Source organism: Mustela nigripes, chromosome 1 (assembly GCF_022355385.1).
Source record: "Mustela nigripes isolate SB6536 chromosome 1, MUSNIG.SB6536, whole genome shotgun sequence".
NCBI lineage: Eukaryota > Metazoa > Chordata > Mammalia > Carnivora > Mustelidae > Mustela > Mustela nigripes.
The window spans coordinates 157,135,180-157,158,255 of NC_081557.1; the positions used below are offsets into that span (position 1 = coordinate 157,135,180).

The 23,076-nt window shown below is 34.7% G+C and overlaps 1 protein-coding gene across 1 annotated transcript in view; it reads left to right on the forward strand.

Annotated features, from left to right (window-relative positions):
- GRID2 (glutamate ionotropic receptor delta type subunit 2) overlaps window positions 1-23,076 on the forward strand; it is a 1,183,642-nt gene that overhangs the window by 496,710 nt on the left and 663,856 nt on the right. Inside the window, exon 3 of the mRNA XM_059414235.1 lies at window positions 4,476-4,760. Within this exon, the coding sequence (XP_059270218.1) occupies window positions 4,476-4,760 (285 nt within the window). The remainder of the gene's footprint in view (window positions 1-4,475; window positions 4,761-23,076) is intronic.

Consider the following 23,076-nt stretch of genomic DNA (forward strand, 5'->3'; position numbering starts at 1 on the left):
AAAGGAAATTCCACTCCCCAGTTACGGTCATATTGTCAGCAATATCACTGTTTAAAAAAAAAGTAAGAGAAAGTCAATAAATATTAGGTGTTCTGCAACAATCACATTAAGGAATATTGCAGTTACAGTCCACCAGACTCATGTTTCCCGAAAGGGTCACACATCAGAACTACCCAGATAATACATTATAATGCAAATACATGACCACTAGCCTGTGATGAATAAAGGAGGGCTTCTAGGAGTAGACTTAGTCATCTGTTTTTTTTTTTACATCTCCACTTTGAATTCTGATACAGAATTCAGAGATTTTGAAAACACTGTGGTGAATAAGTTGGGAGATCTTGGAGGATGGAATCTGTCTGTGCACTCTCTGATCTCCAAAGAAGTTCCTGGCTCATGGTTAAAAGTTGATAAATGTCTGTTGTAGAACAAATGTATGAATGGAATGTGCTAAGGTCCTGATGTGATTTAAAATCACTGAAAGAGGTCATATCAGGACAAATTGGTCAATACAAATGAGTTAGAAAACATATCACCGAGAATAAATGTATTCAAAAAGGTGGTGCTTTCCAAAAAAAATTCACTGAGTTCTTCTTAAGAATTCAGTAATAAGTAACCGATTTCAAGACCCTTTATAGATTTTACTTTTAATCCCATTTTATTTAATAAGAAAAATAAGACTCAAACTGATTAGTTTCAGAGATTAAAAAAAAAAGAGTGTACATAAACATCATTTAACTTAAATTTACACGTTTCTACAGAGAACTTCATTTTCGTAGCTGCTGAGTGACCCAAATGGGTGAAAGTGTTGCTAATTGTACTTGCTATTAAAAGAAGAACAGTGGGGAGTGGAGGAGGAGGAAAGGAAGGAAAGAAGTGAGGGAGGGAAAAGGGGGTACGTCCAGCAATTAGTACAGGCTTCAAACACCTTCAATAGTTTAAAGTCGCAGATAGCTGGAGTCACAAAACCAGGAAGAGGTTCAATATACTCTATGTTTGGAAGTGTGTATGTCCATATATACGTAAAATAAATAAACCACAGGAGTTGAAATAATAGTTGGAAAGAAATATGCTATTGAGAAGTCTTTGTTTTAGATTCTTACTATAAAGAGGTGGTGGATACCCATAAAAAACACACTCTGGTCTTGCACATTCAGTTTCACACTATCTAATAACTGAAGAATGCATTGTATGGAACTAAAAGTCTAAATAATGTGGTTTCCAAACAGTCAATATGTGGAATTCTTGTAGCAAAATGTAGATTGCCTCACTAATCTTTGTTTCTGTTTTTGGTGTAGCCCTTCATTTCCTCAAGTTTCTCTTCTGCTGCCATGAGTTATAATCTCTTTTTTTAATGATAATCTGTATATAGGGCCCTATAAAGGGTCAACCTCCAGAGCATATAAACACATATCTTCTCTTCTTCAACCAACATTTTACATGGGGCAAAATAGGTGTCAAATATCTCCTTGATAGGTTGCTTTGTAGACCTATTCGTATATGTGCCCAACCAGCATTGTGTTTGGGGTCAAGCAGTTTCAATTCATTTTAGGCATATGGGCTCTTCCTTTTCTTCTTAGTGGATAACCTCTTTTTACCAAACTTGACAATAGACAATCTCCAATTGAACTTTTGCCTATGAAGACCTGTCTATCTTTTCTTTACCACACAAGATTTTAAGGTTACCAGTATCATTCACTTACTATAGCGAAAAGCATTTTGGATGATGAGTTAGAGTCCTGGATCTTCTATTTATTTTAAGGAGGTACCCTATGTTTTCTTGACAACTGTGAACAACAGAAGGTTGAGCACTATAATAAGATACATGTCTAAAACTTGCAGGCTACTACTTCTCCTAGTCTCTTCCTATGAGAAACCTAACACCACGATTTTGGTAATCTTTCTGAGTCTCAAAATCTTTCTCAAACTAGTGTTCCAGGATGCCAGCTTACCAACCCAGTCACAGATAGCATAGCAGTTAAAGATGATTTTCCAGCCCTGGATTACCTAATTTCTAAATTTCCTTTCAGGTTTAATATTACATGGTTTTCTGATTGTAATTTTTGAGGATTCTTATTTTGATTTTATAGAGACTTTTCAGTCATTCTTGCTTATATATGTAACAGGATAGATGATACCAAATATTAATAAAAGTAATACATTTGTTTATATAATAATAACAATTGTTTCTAGTACTTGCTTAGTTTGTGTTCTTACTAATAGAGGTTAATAGGAAGTAACATAGCTGGTTTGAAGAAATCACAGAATATGTACTAAAGCAAATTTATATGATAAATAACAATTTATATATGGCTCCAGAGTTTTTCTTTTTAAATATGAAAATTAAAATAGGCGATTTTCATATGTGACAGCATGTAATACTTTAAACTGAATTCTCTCATCTCAGCTTCTGTACTTAAACTTTATAGCTCTTATGATAGATTTATGTAAACTGTTACATTTATTTGATCATTTTAAATTACTGTAATCTAAACATGAAATTCAAATCTGTATAGCTTAAGATATTCTCCATATTTTGATTTTAAATGCTAAATGAGCCAAACTTTTAGACAAAATCTTTTTTAAAAAGTGATTTCCTATTTGCTTATATAAATCAGTAATGGTCTTATTTCCTACTATGAAGTGGCAAACTTTTGACCAGTGTTTTTGCCTAAATTCATTGAAAGTATAACTATAAGTTCATATTGCTTTTATAAATGTTGAATTCACAAATATGAGTAGGTTCTATGATTTTTACTGAAACTTCAACCTCAGCCAGTTATGGCCTAAGAAGCATTCATCCCTGACGCTACCTTTCAAATGCATTTGAAATCGTATAACCTGTCTTACGCTTGAAAATAATGTCCCTCCCTGATTATTACTAATTTATTTTGTATGTACTGATTGGCTTAAAATTAATCATAATCCATTTATTTGGTGTTTATATGCATGTCATTTGTAGAGTACTTCTAAGCTTGCCCTTTGTCAGCCTTCATTAGCTGGCCAGTTAATAACATGGAGGTACTTCTCATGTAACTTTGTTTTTGATTCTTTAAAAAAAAACAAAAAACCCTCTGCAAAACAGATTATAATAATATATATATATAGAGAGAGAATATTATACCTGTAATGCCTAAAATCTAGAATAATGCCTGGACCAATCATAATAACTGGCCTTCTGAAATAAAATTTATTTTATCTTGATTCCATCTGAATTTACTTTTGATTTTCTTTCTAATCTCTTGCCTTCAGAGATTGGCATTATGAGATCACTAAGATATCTTAACTCTTATTAAGACTTATTAAGAGTTAAGACTTATTAGGGGGAACCTAGCTGGCTCTGTCAATAGAGCATGCTACCCTTGATCTCAGGGTTGTGAGTTCAAGTCCCACATTGGCCACGGAGATTACTTTTAAAAAAGAGAAAGAAAATTAAGACTTATTAACTTTTTATTTTTTTAAAGATTTTATTTATTTACTTGACAGACAGAGATCACAAATAGGCAGAGAGGCAGAGAGAGACAGAGAGGAGGAAGCAGGCTCCCTACAGAGCAGAGAGCCCGATGCGGGGCTCAATCCCAGGGTCCTGGGATCATGACCTGAGCTGAAGGCAGAGGCTTTAACCCACTGAGCCACCCAGGCGCTCCAAGACTTATTAACTTTTTTTTCTATATATGTTATGTCTTGATAAATACTTATAATTTATATTTGACCCGGTTTTAAATATGTTCTGAAGTAAACATATATGCATAGACAGAATAGTTAAAATGAAATTAAAACACAGATAATAAATCATATAATAAAGATTAGAAATTGTTCAACTAGAAACCAGAATGAGATAATTGTTGAAACTCAGTATTTGATTTGACCTTGCATTTTCTGACTGCCAAGAAGAACAAAAAACATTTTCATTTTTCCGGTTTAATAAGAAAGAGTGTCATTAGACTTTTAGATACCAAAATGGCTGTTTTCTGTAGCCAGAAATTCCTTACTTAGGCCTTTCATCTTCCTTTTATTCATTCACCAATTTACATATTATCTGCTTTTTGAAACCTTGCATTACATACTCAATGAAGAATTGTCTTTTCTCTGAATTTATACATTGCTAATTATAAAAGTATAGCTGTTACTAATTGAGTGCCTATCATACGCAAGGCAAATAACAGACACTGAATTATCTCCAATCCTAGCAATAATCCTGCAAGATTCGTGCTATTTTACCCTCTTTGCAGATGATGAAACTGAGACTAAGAGAAGAAAGTAATTTGCACAAGGTCAAATAGCTAATAAGGGCAGAGTTCCTTAGCTGAATTCCGGTAACACTCTGTAATTATAGGATTTCTTCATGGAGAATGTTCATATAAAAAAAAAATCCATAGCTGTGTAATAACTCCATAAGCTTTTTTCACTCTTCCTCCAAAAGAGAAGTTATATGAAACCCATTGACATTTGAATATTACTCTGCTTTCTTGCAGCCTGTGAACTTATGAATCAAGGCATCTTGGCCCTGGTCAGCTCCATTGGCTGCACGTCAGCAGGGTCCCTCCAGTCGCTGGCAGATGCCATGCATATCCCCCACCTCTTCATACAGCGCTCAACAGCTGGGACCCCAAGGAGTGGCTGTGGACTCACCAGGAGCAACAGGAATGATGACTACACTCTCTCTGTTCGCCCACCTGTCTACTTAAATGACGTTATCCTGAGAGTGGTCACAGAATATGCCTGGCAGAAATTCATTATATTCTATGATAGTGAATATGGTAAGTGTTTGTGATTTGGGTGAGTTCTATAATATTTGCATGACAAGCAACTTCATTAAATCTTGAAAAACTTCAAGGAGCTTACTCATTGCTATCTGGGGTTTTCTTGTTCTGTCATTATCTTCTTACAATCTAGCAGCAAAAGCAAAAGTCTTGTTAAGTTCAAGTTCAGCTGTTTCTATGAAATCACTTTGAAGTCAATTTAAAAAATAAATACCTATACCTAATGCTCAGTTTATAAATGTTTCTAAAGGGAATCTGACTCCAATATATCTTGAATTTTCAAATATTGAGAAGTCATAAAGACAATACTTTCTTTCTTCCATTTTCAAAATTATTTTATCTTTATAGAATAATAAAACACTGTTTTGGACAGATCCTGGAACACTGAAAATAGATGCCTACTCATATTTACTGGTAAAAAAAAAAAACTGACATATTTTACAACCTTAAGCTCTTTGAAAGTAACAGTTGATATTAGTTAATAGCATGGTATTTTGTCTGCAATATGAAATTTCACAAAAATGCCGAGTAGTATGAAGACACTTAATTTCTTTAATTTCCCAAGATAAAACACAAAACATTAGCCTTATTTACTGTAATTCAAGAAGAAAATACTTAATCTCAGTATTTTAACTTGTGTTACATTAAGAAAAGTGAATAAAAATGATAACTATATTGTTTATTTTTTTCCTGAATAAATCTGTTTTCTAACTGACTGATCCCAAAGATGTTCAAATTTAGTTTCTCCAGTTATTGTCATTAGGGGGAATAGAGATGGATATCATAAAATGAAAGAAAATTAGCAAGTCTTCATGAAGATACATATTTCGAAACATATGTTTCTTTAGAGATTTGCCTTAAAAAGGACTCTCAGAAAAATATTTTCCATTCAGTCTTGATGGGTCTGGATTTTATTTTTTTATTTCAAAAAATCAAGACGATTTCACCCTCTGTACTACAACCAATTTTTTCTTAGCAACTAAATAAACATTTAAAAATAATGGTTTTCTTGTCATCATCTACCCAGCATTGTGAGCAATACTGGAGAACAGTTACACAAGAGCGAGCCAGAAAGTGGCATCAATAGAACTGAGTCAAAACAGGTTGGCAGAAATCTGGAAAGCAACGAATAGGAGCCCCTGTGGACTCCCAGGGAGGGAGAGCAAGTGGCAGTTACATTTAGCCCCAAATATTCAAAGGTCGCATGGGGTTTTGGCAGCCTGAGTAGCAGTAAACTTGATGGGTAGATTTCAGCTAGAAGTCTGTGGCCCTCTCCAGAAGCACAGTAGTCTCCAGGACGGAAATCCTTATTTTTGTTGCTTAATTCATATTATTTAAGGATCACAGAACAAAAACCAAGAGACTGCAATGAATAAAATAAAAAAAAGAAAAAATAATAATTGGCTCATCAGTAAAAGTAAGGGTTGAACACAAATTTGAAATTTGCTGATAGGATTATTTAGTGAACATTGTAAACTCTATCTCTGGAAAAAAATATGTTGAATATGCTTTTGTCAGTTTTCTTTCCGTCACATTATTTACGATTTTTATAACCTTAACTGGCATTCATTCTCACAATCTCTGCTCAAATATTACCTGAAATAATGAATTTTTAAACTGTAAAGCTTTCTTTCATAGGAGGAAAATATTTTTTAGTTAGTCCTGTCAAAATAGTCCAGTAAAATAGAGAACAGAAAAGTGTTTGTGGTGAAAGTTTTTCACAACATTAAAATGAGAATTTTGCTTTTTCATTATATCCATCCATGAAGGAAGAAAATCCCTTGTTACCTTATTGCCAAGCCCTACCTGGTTTACAGTTAGGAAATTCTCATAAGAGAAGATGTTTTCATTATTGATGAAGTAAATGTTTTCGAAAATGTACACTAAATTCATAGTCATAGAAAATCATTTACATTCACTTGACATTTCTTATTCTCCTTTCCTTTGTTTAATAAGTAAATAAGTTGTTATTATCACAGTGTATGACTGAGTCCTCTGTTAGAAGCAGGGTTTGTTTTAGGAATAATAATAATAACAAAAATATTTCCTTTTACTTTGATGATAAGCTTGCTTTTGACTTACTTTTTAATTTAATAATTCATGAAGAATTACCCTGCTTGTATCCTTAAAATTATTTCCACTAATATTCTTGATTAACAAAAGAAAATTTCCCTTTGATACTCACAATAAACATCGCTAGTAAAGAACTGGGCTAGAGTCCAAAATAAACATCAAACTATCCAAATACCTTCTACTTTGAAGAGGGCTACATGTATTTACATATCCATTCATCAATGTCATCATTTTAAGTTCAAACATTGGAATTATACTTGACTTTTATCTTAGTTATCAGGAATTGCTTTCATTAAGGAATGGATTAAGCATCATCTATGGATGAAATAAGGCATCCTGCTGGAGCCAAATGTGATTGAAGATGTATTTTGCTTATAAAAATATACTTTAAAGAAAAAGAAAAAAAAACGAGATTAGGCTTCTATATCCAGTTAATTAGAGAAACACTTTTTTCAAAAGCAGTTAATTATGATTAAGGGCACAGTGTAAAAGTCTACGTTAAATTCCCTAACAAAGAAAATTCAAGTCTTTGATTCTAAGTAAATGGATGAAAACAGAAAAGAAAATGTGGAAACTTTTTTTGAATGGATTGATTCAAGACATTTTTTAAAAGGCTTGAAAAGAGTTGAGGAAGTGTTGAGCTTTTTAAAAATGTGTCATTTAAGAAATGTTCATTGCTCACTTGCTTAGTGCTTAGTGCAATGCAAAATAAGAAATAAAAAGTTTTACAGAATGTAGTCTTAGCCCTTAAGAAGCTTACAATTAACAAAAGAGGTAAAAATATTTATGACTCTTCTAATCGAGAAAATAGTGTGTTAAGTGTCATGAATGATGCAGACTGCATGCTAATGGTGTTTAATGAAGAAGATGTTGAATTTTTGGCAGCAGGGATCAAAGAAGGCTTTACGGGTGGACCTTGACCTTGAAAGTTGCCTTTTGAAATGCTAGCTAACTTTCACAATATGTGAGAGAGAAAGTGTGAACAAGTCTTGTAGCAATAAAATATATTAAAAATAGTATCTCTGAACACTTAATTTGCCAGGCCTAAGAATAAGCATTTTACTTTAAATCATGTAATCTTCTCAACAACTCTATGAAGTAGGTAATATTTTCATCACAATTTTACAAATAAGAAAACAGAAAACAAAAACAAAAACAAAACAAAACAACTGGGTTACTTGCTCACAAAACACAGCTAAGTATCAGAGCTGAGTTCTAAAGTCTGATCAGAGCCTATCTATACTCCTTACTGTGTATAATGAATATAAAGGAGATACAGTGAACTATTCCCCAAGAATATAATAAAAAGGGCTAATCTTACAGAGAGCATTTATTATCCCCAGGCTCTGTTCCAAGTGCCTACACTTATCATCTCATTTAAGCCTCACAACAGCCCTCTGAGGTAGGGGATGATGATAATGATGATGATGATGTTGATGATGATGATGATTTTTGCAAATGAAAAAACTGAGGATGTAAGACATCAGGTAATTTGCAAGTAAGCTGAGAAGCATGAATTCAAACCCTGATAGTCATTTCCATAGTCTTTGCTTTTCACCACTAGGGTATTCTGACACTATGGAAATAAGAGTAAAATTAATTCCTGACAACTGTAAAATTAAAAAAAAAAACAAGTTTACAAATGAAATACACAGAATCATCTTTATTAAAGAGACACGATGATGTCAATCCTGCAGATCCTCACCATATTAATATCATCAAGGAAGAATACTGTATGTTGATTCAGAAGATTGGGTTATCACTGGAAGTATGGAAACAGGACAGTCATGGGCCAAAGGAGGCTGACCCATCACCACAAACAGCTGCCTGCCTGCAGAATAACCATTCTTGCTTTTAAATTTGCCAACTGAATGCAAAGTTCATTTGAGAGACCAATACCTCCCTCTGAAAAACTATATTTTTTGGCTCTCTTACAGCTGGGAATTGTGATATAATATTGTCAAGAGCTATGAAGGGTCTGAGATTTTACTTGCATCAGTTTCACGGATGCTGGCAGATAGAGGACAGATAGAGGACTTTAATGCTCATGGTACAGAAAGCAGCGTGAGCCTCATATTAATGCTGCTTCCTCTTGACCTCAAGTCTTACAAGACTACGTGGAGCTACTCCAGTGGATGCTGTACATGCAGTGGGCTTGTATGGCAGCTGAGGAGCCCTGGCTTTGGGAATCTGGATCTTGTATGATGGGCTGCTAAGTAAACCTTCTTGGCATATGTCCAGAAAAAGACACTATCTTCGTTCTAAATAAGTCTCTCTTACCTAGGGAGAGTTTCTGCTTGCATAATATGCCATGAGACACCAAACCTATAGAGAATTGTCTCTCCAAAAGACTTTTTTGTTTGTTTGGCATATATATATATATGCCAGTCCTAAAACCAATCTGGTTAATCTTACTGACAGGAGGTAAGATCAGATCAACTCAATTTGTCTCTTCTGCATTTATCTAAGGACACTATAAAAAAGATTTTTAATAAGTGAGATTGGTATTAACTATGCCCATCAGGGTCCTGGACTCAGCAAGCTAAATAAATCCCATAAACTATCAAGAGGCTACTTTAAAAAGTCAGAGAGTTTCCTCCTTAAATTTCTGCAAAACCTTTTTACTTGGCCAGAAGCATTGATCCACATACAATAGGATTTATTGGTAATTGCAAATGTTCTACCTGTCTCACAAGGGGAAGTTCTATCATCCAGAACAACCTTGTCCATTGAGCTGAGGCTGACCTGAATGACTTCTAAGGCTGAAATCGTACCATCAATCACTTTAGTGAAATTCACGGGGAAAAAAATCTAATTGGATGATTCCTATCATAGGGAAGACCACCGACAGGACACACCTCAGTAATAAGTCAGATATGGCTCCATGTAGCTCCCCCAAATTAATTAGGTAAGCCTCACTTTAGAGAGACCTCAGTAAAGTACTGTATCATCTGGTGTTGGTGTTTACCTGAACACTTTAAAGTCTCAAAGCCACCCCTAATGTATGACTCGTGTCTTCAGAAGGAGGTAACCTTCACACAAAAACTATAGTTCTGGAAGGGCACATGATGTCCCTGGTGTGGTGTGGGAGGGGACTGGGGAGAAGGAAGTTAGTAAAGAGTGGAGGGAATGGTTAGTTACAGTGCTGGGACCCCCTGAGTGAGACAGTAAGGCCTTCAATATGACTTTTGGTATTCCTAAGAGTTCTCAATTCATACAGGATATTTGAATCCAGCTCTTGATTAGGAGGGACAGCCTGAGGTCAGACAATACAATCTGTCTTTAGTGTTTGTTTCAAGGGTTAACAACCTACTGTTGGGCCTGAAATTTCTTTCTGTGTAAATAAAGTTTCACTGGAGCACAGCATGTTCATTTGTTTGCATGTTGTCTATGTCTGCTTTTGAGCTATAATAGCAAAGTTGTGCTGTTGTGATAGAAATAATATAACCCATAAGCCTAAAATATTACACTATGGTCCTTTTAGAAATTGTTTACTAGCCTCTGTTGTATGGCATCATTCTAGTGATTTTCTTACTGCCTCATGTAATGAATGAAGGTACAGGTAGAGAAGGTATTTGGAGAGACTAACAGGTGTTTTGCAGGGGGACTGTATCCCCTGTGGTTTCCAATAGTCTTTTTGATAAAATTAAGGGAATGATGATCAAATCCTGAGTATAGCCCTCTCTGATGAAAAATAGCAGATCCAGCAGTCAGTTAAATTTAAGGCTTTTAAGTCAATTTGAAAGGTCTGCACCAGGGTATTTTGTTTCAAGAAGAGAACCCCAAGAGTTGTTCTGAAAGACAAAAGTCATTAATGCACATTTATTCTGTCTTAGGGGGCCTAAGGATTTCCCTTCCCTGTGTTGGAGTTGTTGCTCTCCTGTTCCAGAAATATGGCGTGTCCCATTCCAATAACTGTAATTGCATTTTTTTTCTTCACTGATTCCTGTTTGCACTCAGATCTTTTATCAGGAATAGTCAGGTGCAAGACAGGACATTTTTATAAAACTTATGAAGACCAGTTATGTCCCCCAACTTTAGCCTGCAGTGGCCATAAAGGAGGAGGTGACAGTGTATTCACCATGTGTTTATTACCGTCATGTTTCAGAATCATGTCAATCCAACAAGAGACTCCAGGAGGTAGGATTCCAATATAAGTCCAACTCCCTTAAGCTCAATTTAAGCCAGGCAGCCACCCAGGTTTGTCTGGGGAAAGAGAAGGAAGCATCACGCCTAGGAAAGGCATCAATGCACTGAGTCCCAGGCACAATAACTACAAAAATAAAATAAAATAATAAAACAAATTTAATTAAAATAAAATAACAAATCAATGGAAAGGCTTAAGTAGCAAGCAACTAACTAAATGTCCACCTTCAGAATATAGCAAAATAAGGCTGTATAAACCTGTAATAAATAAAATAAACAAGGGTAGAAATTAATGAAATTAAAATAAACAATAAATAAAACTAAAAGTCTAAAATGATTAATTCTTGGGGCACCTAGCAGGTTCAATTGGTAGAGCATGTGATTCTTGATCTCAAGGTCATGAGTTCAAGCCCCATGTTGGGTGGAAATATTACTTAAATATTTTTTAATAAAACCATTAATTATTTATAGAGATTAATAAAAGTGATGAATTCCTAGTGAAACAAATTGTTATTTTTAAAAAAACACAGAAAACAAAATTTACCAATACCAGAAATAAAAGAAAAGATATCACTGAGGGACTTCCTTATGGAAAAAAAAAATGTTTTACTGGAAATTCCACCATGGAAATAAAGCAAGAAATAAAAATTAATAGTCATACAGTTTGGAGAGGAAGAAATAAAAATTTCTTTTTATCAACACACAATTATAAACATAGAGAATCCTGTGAAATCTCAAAAAAATCTTGCAAAAATTTTAAGTTCGTTTAGCAAGTTTACAGACTAAAGATGAATATTTGAAAATAATTATATAATAGTGGTAAAAAATCGGAAAGTGAAATAAACAAAATTGTGAAAACTTGCAGTGCCTCAGGAGAAATCTACAAAATGTTGCAGGACATTCACACTGGAAAATACAAAATTTGCCCAAAAGAATATTGGTTGATGGCTTAGAAAATTTAATATCATGAAGATACCCATTCTCAATAAATCAGTTTACAGATTCAATGTAATCCCAATCAAAAATTTGTGGGCTCTTTTGAGGAAATTGGTAAGCTGATTTCAAAATTTATATAGATGTCTAAAGATATCCTATGGTCACAATATTGAAAAATAATAAAACTGGATTAAATGCTTTACCTGATTTCAAGGCTCATTTCATATCGGCCTAGGATTAACAAAAAGATCACATTAGGGTTCAGAAGTCTATTCATTTGCACTCAGCCAGTTTGTTATTGACCAACATGCCAAGTCAATTCAGTGGAGAAGTGCTCTTAAGAGTACTGAAACAGGGATGCCTGGGTGGCTCAGTGGATTAAGCCTCTGCCTTTGGCTCAGGTCATGATCTCAGGGTCCTGGGATTGAGCCCCACATCAGGCTCTCTGCTCAGCAGGAAGTCTGCTCCCTCTCTGTCTACTTGTGATCTCTCTCTCTGTGTCAAATAAATAAATCTTTAAAAAAAAAAAAAGAGTACTGAAACAACTGGGTATATATACAAAAAAGGAAGAAAAAAGGATTAATCATAAACCTAAACTAAAAGCTAGAATTATTAATCTTTTTAGAAGAAAACACAAGATAATATCCTTGTGACTTTGTGACATGTGAAGATTTCTTAGACACATCAAAAAATTGAAACTAAAATAATAATTTGGACTTCACCAAAATTCATAATATCTACTCATTAACAGACACCAGTAAGAAAATAAGTAGGCAAATTACAAGCAGGGGAATATATCCCATTACACATATCTAAGAGGCTTATATAAATACATAGGATATGTTATAAGCTCAGAGAATTAAAAAGAAAAATGATTCCTACAATGCAACAATATGAGACCAACAAAAATATACAATTAAAAAGCGGCATAAGGCTTGTGCAGGTAATTCATGTAAGAAAATATATATATGCCCAATAAATATAAGAAGTGCTCAATTTTTAGTCCATAGGTAAAAGCAAAATAAAATGAGATGCCAGTGCATACCCATTAGGTTGGCTGAAGGTCAGTATTACTTGGAAGCAAGAATGTGGCACAACTGGAACACTCATTCTTTGCTGGATGTATGTAAAAGTGTTCAATCACTTAGGAAAGCTGCTCGGCAGTTTGTCACAATGTTAAATATGCATCTACCATATTACTTACCCATTTCACTCCCAGGCATTTTCCATGAAAAATGAGAATGCATATCAACACAAATACTTATTTTCGAATTTTCATATAAGAATTATTCATTCTGTCTCAACCTGAAAACAACCTACATGCTCATCATTTTTAAATCAGTGAAACAAATTGTGTTGTACCTGTACAGTGGAATACTACTCAGCAGTAAAAAAGAATGAGCTTCTGAAATATATGACAACATTGAGTGAAAGCAGCCTAGAATAATGGGTACATACTGTATTATTCTGTTTGTTTGTTTGTTTGTTTGTTTTTAAGTAGGCTGCACACCCAGCATGGAGCCCAGTGCAGGGCTTAAACTCCTACCCTGAGATTCAGATCTGAGCTGAGATGAAGTGTCAGATCCTTAACCAAATGAACCATCCAGGGACCCCTGTATTATTCCAATTACATGAAATCCAATAATATACAAAATTAATACTGTTAGCACAAATTAAAAATTATTTGCATCTCTGGATCACGAATGGATTATCTAGCAAAGAACAAAAGACAAGATAACCTTCTGTGATAACATAAATTTTCAGTATTTTTTTTGAGTGGTAGTTACAGTGGAATACAATAAATATACATGTGAGGTCTGTGTGTTTTATTATATGTAAACTATATCTCAATAAAAAGGAGAAGACATACTAACCCTTTAGATATTTGAAGAAGGAAAAAGAAAAGAAGATGGGGCAAAAATCAATTTGCCTAATGTAGTTTTAAACTAAATAGCAAAATTGGGGGCTCCTGGGTGACTCAATTTGTTAAGAGTCCAACTCTTGATTTTGGCTCAGGTCATAATCTCAGGGTTGTGAGATCCAGCCCCCCATCAGGCTTTCTGCTGGGCATGAAGCCTGCTTAAGATTCCCTTTCTCTCTGCCTCCCCCACTCCGTCTCTGTAAAATAACTAACTAACTAACTAACTAACTAACTAACATAGTTGAATTATGATCATTTAGAGATTGTAGAGTCATATACAAAAATCATTTAGAATCATTTAGTGGATTCTTAGAACCCAAATTTGGTAATAAATCAGAATGACTACAAGAGCTTTTTAATCATCATAATACCTGAGTCCCATCAAAGACTCCTGGAATCAGAATTGTTGCAAGGTATGAAGCCAGCTTTGTTCCTCAAAGAGGCATTTGGAAATAAGAAATTTCAGCAGACCTCTTCTTCAGCATCTTTAATTGATAGCATTGTTCCCCCTTCCCAAATAGTCCAAGAGAGAAAGAACTTACTATATTTTGAAGGAGCTTACTTCACATTTGGACACTGGGTGTTTCTTGTCAGAAAATTTTTCTTGATATGAAACTTAAACACTAATATTGAACAAAATTATCCTTTTCCTGGACTCTTATAAAATAATAATCATTTTGTTTAAAATCATTTATCAGTAAGTGAAGAAAATGATTATGCTCCCTGAACCCTTGTTAGTCTTCTACTACCTAAGTACCATTCTACTACCTAAGTACCTAAGTACCATTTTCAACATGAGCAATTTCCCATTTGCAATGTGTTGTGCTTTTCAAGTATTCCACTTTTCTAAATGTCTTTATCCCTATCTATCTAATTTTTAAGTACCTCTGTATATGATCTGATACATTTACTGATTATACATTAAGCCTAATGCTATCTTATTGCATTAGGAATGCAATAAAAAAAAGAGGGATAAGATTAGAAAGATTAGATTAGAAAGATTATCCCTTAGAAAGAAGGATAAGTCCTTTGTCACTTTTTAGCAAAACAAAATACTACACAACTTGTACCTTGTTTGTTTGTTTCATAATTTCTGGTTTTTTAATATGTTAAATCTTCATTGTATCATTCATCATATTGCCCTATCCCTCCAGTTTTCATCCTCAATTTGTTTTGCTTTCAACCAAATCTCCAAGAGGAAGTTTGGTCAAGTATGTGGAATATGATATTGAGGAAGGCTTATTAAGAGCAATTGGGAGTACTCCAGGTAGGCTCACTACCAGAGAGGTCTATGCAAGGAATTAGTTGAATGTATAAGCCAATAGCTAGCTTCCAGAATCCAGGAACTCACAATGTACAGAAACCAGAAAGTTAAAAGAGTAGTAGGTGGTTCTAAAGTAGAATAAAAGCAGATCTATTTCTTTAAAGGAGGATTCTATTCTGAGAGCATTGATGAGAGGAAAGTTGACTTTGATGCCTGGGAGGACTGAATAGAACTGATTTACCACAGTGACATAAACAGTAATGTTGAAGTGCTCTTCAGTGGATAAGGTACTTGAGTTGTTTAATTTCCATTGCCTAAGACAATATTGGCCCCACAGCCTAATACTGGATTTGATCTATTGACAGATCTATCACATAGATCAAGTTATGAAGATTGGAGGGAAAATATGATGACAGGGATCTAAGCTGCTTGCCACAGTAATGACATGGGGACATGTACATATTGAAAGTAGTTAGATGTCCTCTTACCATAGGCAAATCTCTACTTCAGCTTATGTATTGGTTTCATTCTTAGGCAAGATAGATGCCATTGGTGACTCAAAGAGTATCTTTACAAATTATTATACTAATGAAAGACCCTTTTCATGCTTTGTTTGAGTATCGCATATCATGCATATAGATATGTAACTATATATCAAATCTTAGGCCCTGTTTGGGCCCTAGGCTGATCCTTGAATCAAATTGGCCAAGCACTTGCTGGGCTCTCAATCACCAACCTGAATTACATGATGGGTGAATTACCTCTGGGTGAAGTACATGTGAACACATGTACTTCTTTTTCCAGTTTGAAGGAAACCTTGCTTATAAGAAAAATAATTACTTAAACATTAACTCAATTATTTTAATTTTATGAATTAAATTTTAAATCTTAGTTTACTATTATTAAATTGAACTATTTGAAATACATAAATTCAAAATACTCGCTCTTTATAATTCAACATTTAAAATTGCTTTTAAAACATACACTTTTAAAGTCTAGTTTGAATAAGTTTTTGTTTTGGTTTAGCTTAAATTTATTTTATGTTCTCGAACTTTCTGACTTTATCCTTCACGTCAGGATAGTATTTTTTCTTTTACAACAGCATTTTTAGCCCTATGTAAATTTCTACTATAATTTGTTAAACTGAATATTTCTGAAAATCAGAGACCTTAAAGTGCATAATAGGTGTTGGTAAAATATCTTAAAATGGAAATGATTAAATTAAATATCTTTGTCTCTCTATATAGAAATATATATTTTTGACACCCATAGGCACAAAAGCAAAGAAAAAAAACTAAACTCTAAGGATTATCAAGTGGGTTACTTATGGGCTCTCCCACGTTCTCAAAACATTGGTTTAATGATTCCAAATTAAAGGTCAATATGGAGTCCAGTGACCTGAGATACTTAAGCACTACCTTTAAGTACATCAGTGTATCACCCGTTCCCTACAATTCCATTGCCATATGGTAAGGCCCTTTGAAATTAACACTGAATGATCATCCTTGCGAATGCATTCCAAGGAATAACAGCATTTGTTCCATGCATCTTGATGTACGTTTAATCAAGGCCCATAAAATGGACACATTCCTCTTAATTGATTGCAAATGTTTATAATTACCCTGAGGGTGTTTTCAAATGTCTAATGACTATAATATTATTAGCTATCTCTCTAGACAGTCTTAAAGCTGTTTATTACTCATTTGGCCACTTTCCAACTTTCAGTTCTCTCATTTACTTCAATGTGCATCAATAAGCATATAATTAATCCAAGCATCTTACTGAACTATTTCTTTTGCTTTATGTCAAGTAGGTAAAAACAATATATTGTACTACTTTGGATTTGTTCATTAGTCAAATGTCCTTATTGATCAGCATTACTGTAAAGATGACTCTCATTCTAAAACACTACAATCTAATGCTAAAATAGTAAGTTCTCATCAAATAGATCATCTTAGTGATGGGTCACTGCTGCTGCACTGTGTCATCTCAAAATCTAATACAGCATATAATCCTTATTTTCTAAATACATCACAAACGGCAAGGGAATACTCAGTGGAGACAAGAATCTGTTTTAAAGTCAGGGTTCTCCTAAACCAAAATTTTTAAATCACTCAGTGGCGAAAAGACTTATTTTCTCAGGAAATAAGGCACTTTGTAGAGTATGCTTTGCTATTCGTATGTTGGGAAAGCCGTTCAGCTCAATGATCTCATGGATCCAGCAATGTATGACATACTCCTTTTTATCTAAAGTCATAAGATTCTAAATATTAACTTTAAAGCTCAGATTTCTGTCATAATTTCAGAAACAGCAAAATTGGCTGAATGTAGTGCTAATCTCCTGCTCCAAGTGAGGTCTTCAATGCATTAAGTGATCAAAATGATTAAATGTGCCTAATTTACTCAAATGAAGGAGAAAGATGAATAGACAAAAAAAAAAAAAAAAATCAGACTTACAGAGACTTAGTGACAAACCTCTCTTCCTACCAAATTCAATATTTTCAACTTAATATTTGAACATAATGATCAGACTGAGGAATACTTTTGATAGATTCCAGAGAATGTCACTAAATTTAAATTGCAACTACAGTTTGGAAAATGAGTAGTGTAGTGAGATTCCTCTATCTACTATAGGGCCTGTGTTATCATCAGATGCTTTAGGTAGTGAACTCCTTGAGGGCAAGAATTGTTTTTGTCTTTCTCTTCTAAGTACCTTTTCTTTTCTTTTTTTTTTTTCAATATAATTTTTTATTTTTTATAAGTACCTTTTCTAAATTATTTCTCTTCTAAGTACCTTTCAAAGTGCTTGATTTGATACATAGTAAACAGAGAGTTGATTCTAAAAGGTAGCTATTTGGATGCTGATCACAAGTTTGCAGTGAACAACAGAGTATCATACTATTGGCTTTGTGGTCAGTTTGGAAATGCGTTTATACATTATATTCTAATATAGCCTGGAATCTTTTCTATCCTAATCTACATTCATGTAAACCACTTTTAATACAGATTAAATTTAATCTTTCATTAGTGATTATAATAAAGTCATTATTTTACACAATTTAATAAAATAAATAATTAAGTTTCATGGGATGCCTGGGTGGCTGAGTCAGTTAAGCACCTGACTCTTGATTTTAGCTCTCATAATCTCAGGGTTGTGAAATGGAGCCCATGCCAGACTCTGTCTCTGTGTAACATAGTAACATGGTAACACAATTACTCTGTATCCAGTGTGGAGTCTCCCAGAAATTCTCTCTCTCCCTGTCCTTCTGCCTCTCCCCCTGCTCACACGTGTACACTCTCTCTCTAAATAAATAAAATCTTAAAAAAATAAAATTAATTAATTACTTAATTAAGTTATAATCAGCCAGTACTTCTTAGAGAGTTGTGGGAAGTGGTCTATAGGTTACACAAGTCACAAGTCAGATGAGAGTGAAATTGTCTGCTGCTAGAATATCAAGTTCTGAGAAGGTTACCTAGATCAACTTATAGCCCATATCAAGATTTTGTTGGTTTTTTTTTTTTCATTTTTTCATAGAAAAAGACAGTAGAAGAAAGTTAGGAAAAAATGGGACTTTTGACTGGGTTAATAAAGTCTTCATAATAAAAATGCACACTGCTTAGAAGTTTGTTTTGTTTCACAAGCCCTATTTCCTTTTTTCAGAACAACCCAGTAATCAAACTTTTTTTTTTTTTTCAGCAATAGGGTATGGTTAGTGCTACTTATTCTCTGCTTCCAAAGGATTTGTTTTACTGACATGAATCACCTTAAAACATAATTACCAGTTTAGGCTGTCCTTTGCTCTCCCCAACTGGACATACCTCAAGGTTAGGAATTATGGCTTCACCTTCATCACCAAACTATCACATGTTTATAAAAAGATGTTATATGAGTCAATACTCTTTCTCTCAAAGGAAGAGAAGCTCATTTCAAACTAAGTAAGTAAAAATTATTATTTTTTTTTTAATTCACTCATGTCGTTGAGAAGTCCAATGCCTGTCTTGCATGTGTTTCACTTCACATTTTGGCTTCACTTAGCTTCTCTTGAGACACACTGGCTCTTGCAATTCTAAAAGGACATCATTACAACTTGTGATATAAAAGAGAGATCATTTTTGTTTCATGATCCATATATCGAATTTCAGTCCTCATCTGAATCCTGTGACTATCCCTTAGGCCAGGGACATGGCGAGTTCAAATTGACCTTCCTGGGCTACATGACCATCTAGTAATACAGTGTAGAGTGCCATAGAATGTGGAACAAAAGGGATGGGTCCAGGTTTGTTTCTTAAGTGAAAAATTAGGTTTTGTTATTTGGAATAAAGGAGAAGAAACACTGGGAAGCTAAAAACAGCAGACATTAACTATGAAATTAGCAAATTCAAAGTTCATGGGATCCAAACCTGATTGTCCGACATCAAACGTGGTGTGTTTTCCATAGTAGAAAGTTGTTTTAAAAAAGAAAAATGCAGGGGCGCCTGGGTGGCTCAGTGTGTTAAAACCTCTGTCTTTGGCTCATGTCATGATCCCAGAGTCCTGGGATTGAGACCTGCTCAGGTTCTCTGCTCAGCAGGAAGCCTGCTTACCCGCCCCCCCCTCCCCCGTCCCACCCCCCCCCCCGCCTGCCTCTCTGCCTGCTTGTGATCTCTGTCCATCAAATAAATAAATAAATAAATAATCTAAAAAAAAAAAAAGAAAGAAAGAAAGAAAAATACAGTGATTTATAAAGGCAAATTACTTATACTGTCAAATTACTCTGAAAACCAAAACAATACAAGGAAAGTTCCTGGATGCATTATGTCCTGTGCCATCCAAACACCCCTTCAAAACTAAAGCACTTCCTTCTCCATCTACTAAGAGCATTTGGCAATTGACTTCCTTCCCCAGGAATTGCCCTCAGCTGAAGAGAACCACAAAACCAAAGCCCATGCATGTTGATAAAGTTTCTACTTCCACTGGTCCTAACTTGGGAAACTCTGCGGACATCCCATTTCCCAGGGGCTGGGCAGGTCTCTGCTGAGCTGTACCATGGCTTCCCCTCTGCTGACTCTTGCTTCCTTCCCTGGGTCCCTTCCCTGGCTTCCTTAGAGCTGTCTCCAACAAGCTTCCTGTTCTTCCATCCTTATCTCCAGAGTCTACTTACCCGGGAACTCTATTTTCTACAGCATAGGTTTTTCTTAGGCCTAAAGAACAGCTAGATTTAGACTAATTAATAACTGAAACCAATGAAATATCATTGGGAAAGGCATTCATTTTTGTTATATTTTTTAATATTTTTATTAAAAGTTTCCTCTGCTTAAATAAAATGTAATACACACTATTAGTTAATGAGTGACTATCTATGCTTTACGTTCCTGTATAGCATGAATAGAAAAAAATCAGTAAGAGCAGTGACAATATGATAATTCAGGTTATCTGGTAATTACCTATAAGGAAATCAAGCAGATCAGACTGAGAGACCATAATCTAGGTAGTCTGCATCATGTTTCGGGTATGTACATATTTGGGGGAAAGGGAGAATCCATAATCTTTGTGGCTTTTTCAGAGGATTCTGTGACACAAAAAAGGTTAAGAAATTGGAGCATTGGTTCCCAAACTGGTTTCTTCAGGATCATCAGCTGAAGAAAATCTCTGGGCTTTGTCATGAAAGTTTTTATTTTATTGGAATGGGGTGGGGCTTAGAAAACTTCTTCAACAAGTTCTCCAGATGATTGCCCCCAAAATTAAGTAGACCACAATTTGAAAAATAGTGACTAAGGACTAGACTAAAGTACACTTCTATATTAGTTTTCTGTTGCTGCTATAACAAATGACCACAAATTTAGAGGCTTAAACACCACAGGTTATTATGTGACAGTTCTGGAGGTTGGAAGTCTGACATGGGATCTCAAAGGGTTAAAATCAAGATATTAGCAATTCTGTGTTCCTCTCCAGAAATTCTTGGGGAGAACCTTCTTCACCTTTACTAGCTTCTAGAGACCATCCACCTTTTTTTTTTTTTTTTTTTTTTTTTTTTTTTGGCTGGAGTTCCCCTTTCCTTTTCATCAAAGCCAGCAAGGTTGGATCTCTCTGAAGTTTCCTCTAAGCCAATTCATTCTTCAGTAGTCAGATCTCCCTTTGACTCTCTTGTCTGTCTTTTTCTTCTAATTTTGAGGACTCCATGATCACTAGACCCACCCTAATAATAGAAGATATCTCCCCATCTTCAGGTGAGGTGATTAACAACTTTAATGCTACCAGGAGCATTAATTCCTCTTTGCTGAATAATTTATAGGTTCCAGGCATTAGGATTTGGGCATCTTTGGAAGGTCACTATTCTGCCTACTTCAAGTTTTTTATAGTGTCCAGGAAAGAAAGTCATTTTTTTTCTCTAATCTTATGTTTAATAACTCAGTTAAAGAGGCTTCCACCCCTCGCTGTTATAGAATTATCTGGTCAGTAGAATTAATAATCACTAGAATTACTGAACTGAAACTGCCATTTAACTTTCTGTTATTAATAAATAGCACTTAGTCACACCCACAGGCCTGGAAGTTCCTTGAAGTTAGGCGTACTCTCTTGTCTCTTTTGTTCCTGTGACTTTTTTCTTCTTGTTAAGTAATGGACACACAGATGAGGTGGCTGAATAATTGTGATGGTTAATTATGTTCATGAATTAATAAAACCAGAGGTCCACTCTCTCGTTTAGTGACTGTTCCACAGAGCAGCTAATAGCATGATTCAAATTCTTCTCATATTAAACTGACCAATTCTACATATTCTGGGTGTGTAGTGTTATTCTTAAACAAGCAAAGCTATTATTATTTAATTCATGCATTCTGAGAGTCTAAAACATTATGCTTGCTATTTTGGGTTAGCTACCCAACAGTAAATTTTGGGCAGTTATGTTCTATAGGTGTGGAAAGGGGTGGTCCCTTAACAAGTTATTATGTACTATTATTAACAATAATAACAACAACCATGTGTTAGACCCTACACTGGATTTTGCACACATACACACACACGGACACCCTCATTAATCTGATCTTTGAAGACATCTATAAAATAAATATTTCCTCATTTACATTGAAAATTTTGTGTCACATCATCTAGGCAGTGTTAACCAGAGTTCCAGACTAAGGAAGCAACGGTATAGCTTGTTTTCCACTTAGATCCTCCACTTAAAACTTTCAGTAGATTAAAATTGGATTTAGGATGAAATCAGAACTTCTTTCTGTGTCTTACTGGGAACCACATAATCTGACCCTCCCTCTCCATTTATGTCTGCCTCATTCCACTCTCCCCTCAGTAACGTAGCTGCACCCAGACAGGAATCCTTTAGGTTCCTGCAATAGACTCTTCGCTGCCTTGGGACATTTTCCATGCGGTCATCTTCACTTCTTACTTCTTTGCCTGGGTAATGACGTCTCATCTTTCAGATCCGTTTAAGTATCAGTTTCCTAGAGAAACCTCCCTTGGGTATTACAACCAAAATACATCTCCAACTAAAATACATAATCACCCCGTCATTATCTACCAGAGCACCCTTATTGTTTCCGTCCAAGCACTTAGTGTGATTTGTATTTATTAGTGTGCATGCTCACTGTGTATCTCAGTGTGGGGAAGGGTGTTCCTGTTGTATTCCTTGCACACAGCATTATGTATCTGTATTCAGTAAATACCTTGTGGAATATTTTTTTTTCTTTTTTTTTTTAAAGTTAAGATATGAAATTACACCAGAATATTATATCTGTGAACAGAAGATTTCCTAGAATGTTAATGATCTGGAGCCTTAAGCTTTGGTCACAAAATATATTTCAAGATAGTTCTTGTACTGTTTGTCTTATATTTAGCTACCCATTTAAGTGCTTCAATATAAAGAAACAGCAACTACTTACCATTCAAAATCAAGGATCTGCTTTTATAAAGACATAGTGGTTCTGGGGTGGGGCCCAGTCTTCTATGTTTTTAATCAGATTCACAGATGATTCTGATT